General features: G+C 36.5%; 1 protein-coding gene and 1 long non-coding RNA gene across 5 annotated transcripts; one reads left to right on the forward strand and one right to left on the reverse strand.

The window, feature by feature from the left end:
- Positions 1-4,843: 4,843 nt before the first annotated feature.
- LOC129298867 (uncharacterized) lies at positions 4,844-11,320 on the reverse strand. 4 transcript variants are annotated; one of them, XR_008590433.1, is made up of 4 exons: positions 10,636-11,320; positions 5,556-5,894; positions 5,304-5,402; positions 4,844-5,219 (listed from the first exon to the last, which is right to left on the reverse strand). It is a non-coding gene; the product is annotated as an uncharacterized LOC129298867 (long non-coding RNA). The 4 variants fall into 4 exon arrangements; XR_008590432.1 differs by lacking the exon at positions 10,636-11,320 and adding an exon at positions 9,660-9,736; XR_008590434.1 differs by lacking the exon at positions 10,636-11,320 and adding an exon at positions 5,999-9,648.
- A 3,018-nt stretch (positions 11,321-14,338) lies between these two features.
- On the forward strand, positions 14,339-14,997 carry LOC129298866 (NDR1/HIN1-like protein 1; the record flags this gene model as incomplete). Its single annotated transcript, XM_054937315.1, has 1 exon — positions 14,339-14,997. A coding segment is annotated over exon 1 (558 nt), but the record flags the coding sequence as incomplete, so codon positions are not given.
- Positions 14,998-15,001: the final 4 nt, after the last annotated feature.

A 15,001-nucleotide genomic window follows, 5' to 3' on the forward strand; every position in this document is an offset into this window, starting at 1 on the left:
TAAGACTTTAATAAATGTTATGATCCTCAAGTGATGTGGGAAGATTAGGGTTGTAAAAGAGGTTCAAGATTAAATACTCTGGTTATTAGTATCTTAAACTATTAAAGATTTCTGCTTAAACAAAGATAACTGTTTAATTTGGTTTTGCTGCCCATTATGAAGCTCAAATTTGATTAGTCTTGTTGGAAGAGAAACTGCTTCTTTAAAAATTAATCTGTCTTATGATGCACGGATTTCATAGATATTTGGGCATGCATATGGTGACTCGCATCAAAATATGAACTGCATTTACTTTCATTATTTCTTTTTTTTTTTTTTAATAATGCGCAAGATGCACTTGAATTGGTAAGGTGGTCTTAAGGTTGTTTAACTTACTCTAGGAGGTCATATGACCACATGTCTGTGTAACTAAAAGGCACGCAGCATTTAACCTGTGGAAAGTATATATTTAGTAAACAAGGAACTAAAGGAAAAAAGGAAAGGAGAACCGTGGTTGATGAATTCATAATGTTGTTCTTTCCAAAAGTGAAATGAATCACATATTTTAGTACGCATATAATAGGATATTGAATTGGCATATTTAGTTTTGAGTTTTGACAATGTTTTACGATCAGAGTAGTTAAGCTCATGAATAATATTGGTTCTTGGCCCCTTGATATCACCTCGTGGCTATAATGTTTAGTTTCACTGGAATCCTCTTGTCCAGGAACTAAGTGCTCACATTTTTTTGGCAACTCTGATTTAAAATAAATGGGAATTACTGCATGGAGAAGTTCCCATGCACAACATATTCAAGTATTAATTGAAGAAAATTATTCTCTTCTAGCATTAACTTCCATTGTTTACCATTGGACCCAGGTTCTCTTGTAACTTAACTACTTGAGGACAGTCAGTTCAGTTATTGTGATTTAATGGGGTGGAAAATTGTATCCAATTTAGTGAATAATTAATTAAATAAAGAAAAAGGAAAGGAGAACCGTGTCTGATGAATTCCGCATGTTGTTTCCAAAAGCAAAATAAATCACATATTTTGGTAAGAATTCTCTAGCTGGGGAACTAGAATTTAGTGAATAATTAATTAATGCACTTGAATTGGTAAGGTGTTCGTGTGTGTCTGTGTGTGTGTGTGTGTGTGTAGCATCATTGATTTGAAAAATAAAAGGGGAATTCCTAAAAGCAGAAATTTCCATGCATGATATGATTAAGCATTAATTTAATAAAATCAATCTCTTCTAGCATAAAGTTGATACCTCTGTTGTTTATAGTCACATTGAAGTGAGGCTCTCTAGTATACATGAGGGTTATAACTTACAGGTTCAATTAGTTTAGCATTTCAGTTAATATCATTGGGGTGACTTTTAGTAATTTAATGGTGTGGCAACATTGTTTTAGGATAATGAGGATTAGGATTTTGACAATCTTAGATATGACGTTAAGAATATACGAGCCAGGTACGTATGTGAGAAAGAGGTGCTTTATTTCCACCATAGACAATATGGCAATTTTTTCTGATCATGAGAAATAAACTACTGTGTGTTGCTAGTTGGAGAAAAGGTCAACATCGAGCCATTAAGACCCTTTTTTTAATCGTTTGGTTCTTAGAATCCATATGGCTGTATTGAACTATCTGGCTGCCACTTAAAATCACGTTTTATAGGTGTGGAAGACAAAGTAATTGATGGCCGTCTGTCTTAAAGGTTTAGCAGCATTGGTTAAGGAGTTACATGGTCCTTTTCTATGAAACTGCACATTCTTTGTCCATAAACTTGAAAAATCCAGGCTAACCTGTTTAGCAACGTCTTGATGTCTTGTGAGCAAAAGTGGTATATGGTGTAGTTGACCAAGGGGTGATAATCTTGAAACTTGAATCTTCAGATAAGATCGATGGATTGAAAATTTGGGTTGTGGGAAACTCTAAACTTGTATCTGATTGAATTGTTTACCTATTTCCTTTTTGTTTTCCCCAGTAGCTTGGACATTGATAGATGGAGTGTGTGATTTTAATAATCGTTATTCTGTTTTTTATCTCAAGGCAATGAAGTTCGCGTACCTCTGGATATGTTATCTAGGGCTTTATGAAAATGGGAAATCTTTGTCAATTCTGATTACTGGAAGTTGAAGAACTTCTTCAGACTCTTTACCTTTTGTCTTCTTTGCTCCAAGGAGTCGCTCTCGTTAACATGCATGAATAACATAATATATTAATATGTGTACTTTACATTTCAGAACCGCTTCAAGGCATCTGTCTAGGAACATGATGTTATTGGAGAAGATAAGAACAACAAATCCAGGGAAGGACAGGAGAAATGCAATAATTGGCATTGTCACCAGATCATTATATGATTCATACAGAACACATGACAGTGTTCCATAGTATGCATATTTCCTTCCTAATAGCGAGGCATGCATTCAGGTATTAATATAACATCCAATGTATCGGCCCTCTGGGCTCTCGTTTTCCTGCATATTCTCTCCTCTCACGTCTGAATTAATTCACTTTGCTTGAAGATCTTGGTAATTATCTTAGGAAAACCTTACAAACTTGACATGTATTGGGTGAGATTCGGTTCATCAAATCTGAGGTTAAGCACGCATCGACATTCCCAATAAGGCAATAACTCTTGCGCATGAAGATGAATCAAATAGATCCGTGCTAAGTACTCGTGGCACATGATAACACATGCTATGACTTTTTCTCTGGTTGAGAAGATGGGCACCATGGGGTCAGAGTGTTGAGCGCCTCGATGTTCAAAAGCATTACTTTAGAGGCCTATGAATTGTTTGTAAGTGAAGGCACCTCGTTGATTACTTTGTTTCACAGGAAATTTGTTAGGTGATAGAAAGTGGACCACGACTAAAGTAATCGAGGCAGCTAATTATGAGATTGAGTTCACCCTTGGTCATGAATCTAATATGAGTTTATAACGATTTTGATTCTATAGTTGTTGAAGCTTATGATTATTTCCGATCAAATGGTTGATGAGATTATTTACATTTTTCATTGTTAATTCCTGCATCGTAGTACTGTGATTAGCAAGTGAACATGCCTGAGCAGATATTAGAAGATGTCTATCCTGCTAATAATGTTAGGTTTGGTATCTACCTGACCTCAGTGCTGCTTTTATGAGTTTAGCTCAATATGATTAATATAACTTGTAATCCTGCCAAACCCCTGTCTGCATCGCATTCATATATATGATTGACATTTCCTTCTAATTAATCACCCTTCATGGAAGGAGCAATTGTAAACCAGAAGTGGGGGGACCCAGAGAGTCAATTTATTACTTATCAATGCTTTTTTCCCCCTCTCTATGCATTACTTCTCTTTAGATAATTTCCGGTATCATTTTTGGAACTCCAAAATATTTATAATAAAAATATTCAATTCTAAATTAGAATAATTTTCATATTTTCATGGCTTCATAATATATTTGAATAAAATATCTTTCCTATAACTCATTCATTTTTATTTTTATTATGTGTAAATTGCGGACAAATTTATAACCATTTTGTATGTAATTAATTTATATGTGTGCGTGTGCCTGCGCAAAAAATATTGAATTAGAATCTAAATAAAAGAAAGAATTTTTTTTTTACTACCAAAGAACCGACAAATTTAAATTTAAAAACTAAGAATAAATGAAATCTTTATTTTATTATTTTTTAAAAATATTATTCGATTATTTTCACATTTTTTAACATAAAAAAGAAGGCAAAAAGCCGGTTTATTTTGACATTTTTTGTGCGTTAGAGACTAGAGAGTACTATAAAAAAATTCTAATTTATTTTTAGTCTTTACATGAAATTAACTTTTTAAATATGTAATTATTAAAAAAATTATTTAATTGTGTTTATGCTATGTTAGAACTTACATTATATTACAGTTTAGTGTTGTGCAACTTATTAATTTTATTGACAAAAATTGAAGAATAAAATTTATTATATATTGGGAATACTAAAGCAGCCGAGTTTTAAAAACAAGGAAATATCAAATATAATTCAATCAAATCTAATGGAATATGATTGACTCAAAATTTTTAAAACGACAAAAAATTAATAAATGTTGATGTCTCTTGGAGTTTGGTTAAAGTACAGTTACATCCACTCCTTCAAAAATGTTGTGAATTTTCTTTTAATATATTAGGAGGCTTTTTATCTGTAATAATCGGGTTATATCATGGTGAATTGATTGTATCCTTTTGTTTCAATCAAAATTCATCATGTTTTTGTCTGGTGTTAGTAGGTCAAGATGCTCTCAAAGATTGCTTATGCAGCTTATCATCTAAAATAAAAATCATTGGTGTATTGAATGACCAAGACAATAGAAACGAAAAGAAATCCCCCACCCGTTTCTTTCGTTATCAGCTACTCGATTCTTCTCACCTCTTGTTTTTTAGCCAAGTTCCTCTGCACCTTCTGAATCTTAGAATTTTTTTTCCCTCGACTATAACATTAGTACAAAAATGACTTTTTACAGCAGTTAAAAATGACTTTTTACAGCGGTTAATGAGACAATGTTGTTTCAGGGGATGTAGAAAGTCCCTCTTTTTACATCGGTTATAGAGCCGATGTTGAAAATTATATACAAAAAAATTAAAAAAAAATTACTTTAACTTTTTACACTGGTTCAGATCCCAACTGGTGTAAAAAGTGCACCTTTTAAAAGGTGCACTTTTTACACCGGTTGGGATCGGAACCGAGTAAAAGGTACACTTTTTACACCGGTTATTACCATAATCAGTGTAAAAAATATTATATTTTACAACGGTTGTGGTAATAACCGGTGTAAAAAGTATTTTATTTTTTTATATTATATTTATTTTATCAATTTTACCCATTCCTGTGCATAGAAATTGCCAAATCAGACAGCCCAATTAATTTACAATTTTTTATCAAGTATTTATCAACTATACAAAGCTATTTAACTATTAAAAAAACTAATAATTGTCTAAATTGTCAAAATTGCCATTCCTATGCATAAAAATTGCCAAATCAAACAGCTCAATTCATTTACAATTGTTTATCAAGTATTTATCAACTATACAAAACTATTTAACTATTAGAAAAACTAATAATTATTTAAATTGTGTCAACTATCAAAATTAAAACATGTCTAAAAGTAACAAAAAACCTCACAAGTTCTCCACAAAATAGGTTGCCCAACGTATGCAGATGTCTTCAATTTCAGCTTTAAAAAATGCATCCGAATTGTCAAACATCTAAAATTTGATTCATAAAGTAGGCATATTAATCAATCTCAAATAACATAATAAAATAAAATTTTTAAAAATATATATATTTACCTCTTTTGTAAATTCGGTCATGCCTAATGTGATAATATTGAGCATGTGCCTCATGACATATAGACCGCACAAGTTCGTCCTCACCGGTTGTCTATGACTCTATATAAGAACAAATCATAAAAAATTAGTAAGAAATCTTAATAGTTGATTAGATGGAACATCGTATGTGAGCTACAATGAAGACATAAGATAATAATCAATAATTGCCCAATAATATATAACTATAAAAAATTTTAATTTTTAATTATTTACCTGAATACTTTTCCAAATCTGTTCCTTCACACGTTTTGACACATCAGGCCAGTCCTCAAACACAATAGGAGGCTTGGTACGCGATAGGAGGCCAAGAAAACTAACAAACTTGGCTTTATGTGGCCCTATCAGATTCCATCTCCGGTCAAATTGAATTGGTAACCTACGCCCAGCACTCCTACTTAATGTCAGATCTCTTAATCGTGTGCCACGTCTCCCCCTCCTTACAGACTGGCTCTGACTCGGCTCCTCACTAGGGGTGCCCTGACTTAGCTCCCCACTAGGAGCAACATCACCAATTGATTGACTCTGAGTGTTATCACCTTAATTCTCCATATTCTTATTAATTCAAATAAATGAAATTAATTAAAAAATAATCAAAGATAAGATAATTAAGAAAAATAATCCCACAACATAAATTTAATTGAACTAAATTAACATACTTTAATTTCAAAACTAAACTCATATAGGGATATTCTCCCATATCCTTTCATGGTGATCACTTCTTATGGCATGTTCATCATCTACTTCATCTACCACATCCAAAATTGGTAGCCCACTTGAGAAGTTAAGAGTTTCAGAAATATCAAAATTTGATTCATGATCGTCATTACTATCAATCATCCTTTTTCCTTTAAGTGCTATTGATCAATTTTTATTTGCTGGATTCGTGACATAGAAAACTTGTTTAGCTTGGTCTGCCATAATAAATGGCTTATCTCCAAAAGTTAGTTTTTTAAGATCAACCATTGTAAATCCAAACTTATTATCACGAATACTATTGACATCAACTCACTTGCATTTGAAAACAGGAACTCTAAATTTTGTATAATCAACCTCCCAAATCTCTTCAATAACCCCAAAGTAAGTCCTAGATGCTAGTTTAGGTTTCATATCTTTTGAACTAGAAAAGTGTACGGCTTCAGCCATTATCATAACTCCACTATTTTGCACCGTACTCTTCTCATCCAAAGACTTTGTATAAAAAGAATACCCATTAATATCATAGGCACTCCAACATATAACATCAAAGTTAGGACCTCCAGCCAACCATTTAACTGTTTCAGAAACACCACTTTCATTCAAAATTTTCTGCTTGAACCAATTCACAAAAGTCCTATTATGCTCTTTCAATAACTTTTGTTCTGTCATTCTCATTCGATAATTTTTTGCCTTTAAAAGTTCTTTATGAGAAGATATGTAATCTTTAACTTCATCAATATTATTCAAGATATATAAATGTGCTTCTTGTAATTCATCATAATTCATGCTCTTCACTAATACTCCACGTGTGCCTTGACCATATTGCCTTTTCTCATGACGAGATTTAGGAAGTCCAATTGATTCTGTACTTGACAAGTAATCAGAACAAAACTCCATAGCTTCTTCAGCAACATATTTCTCAACTATTGATGCTTCGGGTCAAAATGGATTTCTGACATACCCTTTCAGTATTTTCATGTATCTCTCAACTGGGTACATCCATCACAAATAAACAGGGCCACACAATTTTACCTCCCTTACTAGATGCACTATTAAGTGAACCATAATGTCAAAAAATGTAGGAAGAAAGTGCATCTCAAGTTGGCACAAGATAGTACAAGCTTCTTGTTCTAACTCTTTCAGTTTACAGGGATCAATAACTTTACTGCATGTAGCATTGAAAAAAAAACAAAGTCTAGTTATTGTAAGTCTTAAATCTTTTTTCAATATGCCTCGAATAGCCAAAGGTAATAGCTATTGCATTAAGACATGGCAATCATGAGATTTTAAGCCTACCAGTTTCAACTCTTTCACAGATACAAGCTTCATAATATTTGAAGAATATCCCGAAGGAACTTTGATTCCATGTAAACACTCACAAAAACTTGTTTTCTCATATTTGCACAATGTATGAGAGGCTGGGGGACAATAAGTTCGTTTACCTTCTGGTCTTGGGTGTAAGTCTTCCCGTATTCCCATTTCTTTCAAATCCAATCTTGCATTCACACCATCCTTAGTCTTACTTGGTATGTTCAGAAGCGTTCCAATAATACTATCACACACATTTTTCTCCACATGCATAACATCAATACAATGCCTTACTTCAAGATTGCGCCAATATAGGAAGTCAAAAAAGATAGACATTTTTTTTCATATGCTTTTTGCACCAGTATTCTTTTTAGTCTTACCGAAGACAATATTAATGTTTTTCACACGTTCATATACTTGATCCCCAGTCAAAGCATCCGGAGCATCATTATGTTCTTGGTGACCATGAAAAGCTTTCTTCAATCTACGATATGGGTGATCTCATCTAAGAAACCTTCGATGGCCAAGGTAGACTGTCTTCCTTCCATTTTGAAGTTGATGGTAGTTTGTGCTTTCTTCATAAATTGGACAAGCTTTATGACCTTTCACGCTATAACCAGACAAATTTCCATATGCAGGAAAATCATTTATAGTACAAAAGATCATAGCACGTAACTTAAAATTCTCCTTCTGATTTGCATCAAACACTTCCACACCTACCTCCCACAACACTTTCAAATCTTCAATCAGAGGTCTTAGGTAAATATCAATATCATTTCCTGATTGTTTTGGTCCCGAAATCAACATGGATAGCATCATGTACTTCCATTTCATGCACAACCTAGGTGATAGATTGTAAATCACCAAAAGAATAGGCCATGAACTATGTATACTACTAAGACTACCATAAGGATTCATTCCATCGGTAGAAAGTCCAAGCCTCAAGTTCCTTGGCTCATTACCAAATTCGGGAAATAATTGATCAATTTTCTTCCATTGAGGAGAATCGGCTGGATGTCAAAGTTTTCTATCAGATATCCTCTCATTTGCATGCCACATCAAGTTCTTTGCATCATTAGTATTTGCAAACAAACGCTTGAACCTTGGTATAATTAGAAGATACCATAAGACTTTTGTAGGAGCCCCCTTCTCTTTGTACCGTGGTACCTCACATTTCGGACACTTCTCCTCCCCTTCAAGCTCTTTTCTGTACAACACACAATCATTAGGACATGCGTGTATTTTTTTATACTTCATACCCATTGGACACAAGATCTTCTTGGCATCATAATAACGATTTGGTAGTACATTGCCCTTCGAAAACATTATTTGAAGTAACTCTAACAACCATGTGAAACTTTGATCACTCCACCCAACTCTTGCCTTTAAGGTAACTAGTTTTAACACCCCAGATAACAAACTAAAATTAGTGTACAAGTTATCATACACATGTGCTCATTCAAAAGCCTCTTCCCCAACATCACAGATCATGTCCTCTAATCGATCTTCATTCATTTCTACTTCATCATCAAGATTATCAACTCCCACACATTGAGATGTGTTACTATAATTTTTCAATCGTTCACCATGCCAAATCCATATTGTATAATTTTTGCAAATCCCATCACAAACTAAGTGCTCTCTTATTTCAGCAACACCTAGTCTCCTCTCATTCAAACAATTAACACAAGGACAATAGAACCTTTCACTATTGTCAACAGCATTTTTCTTAGCAAATTCCAAAAATTCTTTCACCCCATTATCATACTTGTTACTCGTTCGTCTAACATTCATCCAACTACGATCCATATGTCACCTCCTAAAGAATATAACTAATGTTATTATCTTCAAACTATTTTAAGAAACTAAGCTCCTAATTAAATTAAGATTTGAAAAAATTTTGGCAGAATCTCCTCTAAAAATTGGATCTCTCAAGACTTTTAAAAAAAATTTACAAGAGAAAATTGATAATTTTAAATCAAATAAATGATCACATACAACAACCTGAGGCCTTATGAAGCCACTAACAGCACTTCCAGCAACAATCAATATCATTAAAAACTAAATTTAAAAAAATTAGAGGAAAGAATAAATTTAAAAAAAATTTCGACAGAGTCTTCCCTAAAAATTAGACTTCCCAAAAGTTTTAAAAAATTTTACACGAGAAAATTAACAATTTTAAACCAAATAAATGATCACATGCAACAACCTGAGGCTTTATGAAGCCACTAACAGCACTCCCAGTAACAATCAATATCATTAAAAATTAAATTTAAACATTATAAAATTTAAAAATTTATATTCAACACATACCTGGGTGGCGGCAGCTACAGCAACGGCTCAACACTGAGAGGGAGGGAAAAGGAGTGGTGGAGGGGGGCAAGAGGGAGGGAGAGGGGCAGGGGGCGGGAGAGTGAAGGGGTGGGCAAGGGGAGAGGGGGAGGGGGAGTGGGCGGCGGGACGAGGGGGAGGGGGAAGGCCGAGGAAGGGGGAGTGGGAGGGGGATGGGCGGCCGAGGAAGGGGGAGTGGAAGGGGGAGGGGGCGGCGGGACAAGGGGGAGGGGGAGTGGGCGGCGAGGGGAGGAGGGGGAGCGGCAGGACGAGGGGGAGGGGGCTGGGCGGACCGAGGGGGAGGGGAGTGGGCGGCGAGGGGAGGAGGGGGAGGGGGCTCGGCGGATGGGTGGGAAGGCTGGGCAGACGGGGGGGAGGGGCCGGCGAGGGAGAAGACGAGGGGGAGGGGGAGTAGGCGGACGAAGGGGAGACGAGAGGGAGGGCGCGAGAAGGAGGAGAGGGAACTGATGAATGAAGGGAGGAAGAAATGAATTTAAAAAACACTTTTTACACCGGGTGTCCAGGCACCCGGTGTAAAAAGATGTAAAAAGTGACCTTTTTACACCGGGTGCCCCCACCCAGTGTAAAAACTATACTTTTTACACCAGGTTCCCCACCCGGTGTAAAAAGGACACTTTTTACAGTGGATGTCCAGGCACCCGGTGTAAAAACTATACTTTTTACACTGGGTAGGGGAACCCGGTGTAAAAAGATAACTTTTTACACCGGGTGCCTGGACACCCGGTGTAAAAGGTGTCACATAATTCAAGATAATTACAAAAATGTCACCACCTTTATTTTTTACACCATTTGCCTTCCAATCGATGTAAAAGTACCTCATAAATTTTATATTTTGTACTAGTGTAAATATCAGTAACATAATAAATACTAGATATTTTTATTTTGACATTGAAAAAAAAAAGAATCTATTTATGTCGATGCAACTAAACAGACTTACCTGCTAAGCCTTGAAGCCTTGTTGGTGTCTACTTTTTCATATCTCTTTTCACTTTGGCATCCTGTGCAAAGAAAACAAACCAGCAAAAAGAAACCCAGTCTTTTACTTTCAAATATGAAAAAGGGAAAAAGGTAAACCACCTCCTGCGTGGCTGTCGTCATCATATGGTATTTGATGCTCAGCACCTTGGTTGGTCCGTCTGCTGTAACTTCCAAGAGGTAGAAGGTTTAAAAAGATATAGATGCTTGACAAGATAACATTAAAAATGCTCCTTATTTTCATCAAGCGATGGATTGGTCAAATATATTATACAAACAACTCCTAACCATCAGGGAAAAGGAGAGAGTAAAATGAAAAGGGTAGGTGAATTAAGTGGGAGTTCAGGTTAAAGTTGAGGAATTTTGGGTGGTTCGATCGAAGCAGATGTTGTAGGGACCCTGACGAGTGGAATATGATGAAACAAATCACCTAAAAAGGAGGAGGAAGGCCCCTTGGGATCAGAATCATCCTCAATGTCAGTGCAAGTGCACCATCCCGCACCCTCTCCCTCCTCTGCCTCCATTATAGGCCCCAACCCACGCCCACGTCAGCTCTCATCAAGCACACTAGTTGGATCTGGATGATTGGTGGGTAAATAATAGAGGCCAACTGAAATCATCCACAGGGTTTTGGCTTATAACATTGACTTGTATTGGCTTCTTTAGTCAATGGCAATTGAGGCTTTAGCGGTGCCTATTTAAATATTAAACCCTATCATATCATTCCTTCCCACCGCCAGCTAAAATAGTAATGCATGGGGGACCAAAATGTCAAATCAATTTTTCGTTTGTTTGCTTTGCTAGAGGAATGCAAGTATGTGGCCATGAATCATCATCTTCAATATTATACTCTACAGCCACAAGATTTTTGTACTTTGTTAAATAAACCGCTGCGTCTCGATGGACTTCTTTTTTGTCAGGCCGGCTCCTAATTTTGACTGTAGAGCAAACCAAATTTTCAGGTCTAGGCTCTGAGAAATCAGACACTCTAGCCAAGCCCCCCCATCTTGAGAACTTGAAATACCGTATATTTCACATGATTTTTCCTTTTAATTATTCCTCCCCGATCCCATGCCTGTAAGGGCCAGGATGTTGCTTACGTTTTAATTCGACTCTGAACTTTCAACAAAAGAATAATTTAGGAAAGGAAAATAGCCGTTGAGATGGAGAGAGGGAAGTTAGGTGGGGTGTCAAGTGTCAAGAAATGAAAGCAATGTGGATAGGAGGCGATCAAGATGAGATGCCTCACGAGCGTTAATGCTTCATTGCGTGGAATAGTCAAATTCACTTTTGGATCACATATATTTCTCCTGTGTTATTAAGACTTGCATCGCACTTCACCTCATTCGCTTTTCACGCCGACGGCCCAAAAAAAATAATAAAAAAGAAAGAAAGAAAGCAAAATTTCCTTTTCACGCCAGATCCCTATCAGGATGCTGCTAAATTATGCATAAAGGCGCAATCATACTTCCGTTCTCTTCGAATATACATGTTATTGCTGGCCAAAAAAATACATGTTACTCACCTTTTAAAATACATATACCAAAATCCCAATCGCTTTTTTCCTGTTTTCTATTCCTTTCTGTTCCCTCTGATCTTCCAATGCAGGTGTCATTGTTCTTCAAAATCCGGAGCCATCTTGCACACTTTCTCCCTTAATCATCGCCAAGAAAAAAAAAATTGTTCTTAATGTTTATTATATGCGGACGTGAAGGTTCTGAGATTATTTATATGGTCCCACAAGCTGCTGTCAAATTTGGAAAGGACGAAGGAGATCGACAATTGATTAGTACTGTAACATGCTTGGGGATTTTTGTTCTGCGCATACGTGCCTCGAACAACATTATTATTCGCTAATCAATGACAACAATATATAGATCCTTTTCAAGAACTTCCGAAAACAGATATCAAATCATAAAAGCATGCTATATATCTGTCTGTTAGCAGTTAAACACTTGCCATCTATAATCTCTCTCAAGAGAACAGGTTCGTGCATCATAAGCAGTTCCACTCACCTGAAACATAACACTCCAACTAATTATTAACCGAAAATGCAATCAACTTTTCCGTTGAAACAAATTAAAGAAGAGAAAGGCAGCAACTTTCTGGGGCTCAATGGAGTTGCATGTGTGTATAAGGATGAGGGATTGATCCATTGATTCTCTTCCGTCTCTCAATCCCAGTAGCTTTATCTTGTGCTAGCAATTATATATGCTACCAAACCTTTTAAGATAAAGAAGAGAGGAGCAGAGAACGAGAAATAGGTCGGCGTGTCTGAGCTGGAAGGTTCTCTGCCATGATAGAGAGGGGCCCAGCTAACGTGTCGCTACCACCTTATTTTCCTCATTAAACATCCAATGCCGGTGAGTGGAGCCATTCATATCACTGATAAGTCATGAATATCGAACTTGATATTAATTCAACTTTTTTTTTTCCTGGAAAAACAGTTATGAAATCACTGTATATAGGAAACACACGGCCACAATTCCATCCGCTTCAAAATATAAGATTTAATTGAAGTATTTATTTTAGTATTAAATATAACCCTCAATCTTCTTTGTGTTCCTGCTCATTCAACATTTTTTACTCTAATTTCTCCAATTAATTTCACAATTCCTCTCAATCTTTTTTCCTTTTTTTCTCCCACATATCAATGCTCCCTCTCTCTTTGGGAATATTTTAGTGATCGTGGTACATCTTTACACAATAATAATAGACAATCAATTTCATTTAATATTTATAAATTAGTTAGTTAGATTTTATATTTAAGACTGAAGTGTGTAACAATCAATTTCATTTAATATTTATAAATTATTTAGTTAGATTTTATATTTAAGACTGAAGTGTTTAATAATTAATCTTCTTTCAATAGTATAATTTGGTCCAAGCTCTCCCTCCACACATGCATCATTGAAGTTCACATATGTTTGCCCTTTGTGCCTCCTTTCGCTATCCCAAAAATCGAAGGCACCCCTTTGTTGACTTGGCAAGCTAAGCGTGTCTCTAAATGCCGAATCAGCGTGCGTCACCAGCCTTTCTTCGATTTGCAACGGTATCTTTAGTATTTCAATGTTGAACAAGTTGGTGTACGTAGAATATACATTATACTATACGTGTACGAATAGTATGTGCTTTTGTTATAACATCACTTACTATTGCACATACGCATAAAATGAAATATTTTACATATAATATTCAGACGTACATGTCATGAATTATCTACCTGTATCCTGTAGATCCTAATAAATTAATTGATGTGGCCCAGTAAGAAATTACCCGCATTGTATGAATAGTTTGAAAATAGAGAGTGGTACAATAAATTAATAAGTGCAAATGAGTTGGTGATTGATATCAATTTATCATTTTGCTCGCACTAATCAATCAGAGCTGAGTGCTGATATAACCACCACTATTTATCTATGTAGTGGTTCATATATATAGTTGTAAACTACAAGTCCACAAGTAAGTAGCAGGATCAACATACACATCATATGATTTTCAATAAAGAGCACTCGGTTAAATTATACATAAACAGCAAAGACACTCACAAACGCGTCCATTTCAAGATAACTTCCCTTTCCCCACCACTTTATTACCACCATCAGTCCTGTGATTCCTCCCTCACTTCCACCACCCTCCCCCTCGTTATATAATTTTAATTGTGCCCTTTCCCAACACGACTCCATCGCTGCTTGTTCTCTTTCTTCTCAGCTTTCTCTCCCTCCACAGTACAGCTCACTCTCTCCTCCATTCGCCGCCGGCTCCAATGACCGACGCCAAGAATATAAAAGTGTGTGACCACCACAAGGATAAGCGCAGGAAGATCTTCCGCCGAATATTCGCGGGGATCCTCATCTTCCTGCTCATAGTTCTCGTCACCATACTCATAATCTGGGCAATTCTCCGTCCTTCCAAGCCCGCCTTCATCCTCCAAGACGTCACCGTTTACGCCTTCAACGCCTCCGTCCCCAACTTTCTCACCTCCAACTTCCAAGTCACGCTCTCTTCCCGGAATCCCAACGACAAGATCGGGATCTACTACGACCGTCTTGACGCCTACGTCAGCTACCAGAACCAGCAAATTACCTACCGCACATCGATCCCGCCCTCGTATCAGGGTCACGACGAGGTCGACGTCTGGTCGCCATTCGTCTACGGTACAAACGTGCCCGTGGCTCCCTTCAACTTCGTCACCCTGAGTCAGGATCAGTCCAACGGCAACGTCCTCGTCATCATCAAAATTGACGGACGCGTGAGATGGAAAGTCGGGGCCTTCATTTCCGGCCGTTACCACATCTACGTACGGTGCCCGGCGTTTATCACTTTCG

The sequence above is a fragment of the Prosopis cineraria genome, unplaced genomic scaffold (assembly GCF_029017545.1).
Source record: "Prosopis cineraria cultivar Desert tree isolate PC_DT_omini unplaced genomic scaffold, ASM2901754v1 PC943, whole genome shotgun sequence".
Classification (NCBI taxonomy): Eukaryota; Viridiplantae; Streptophyta; class Magnoliopsida; order Fabales; family Fabaceae; genus Prosopis; species Prosopis cineraria.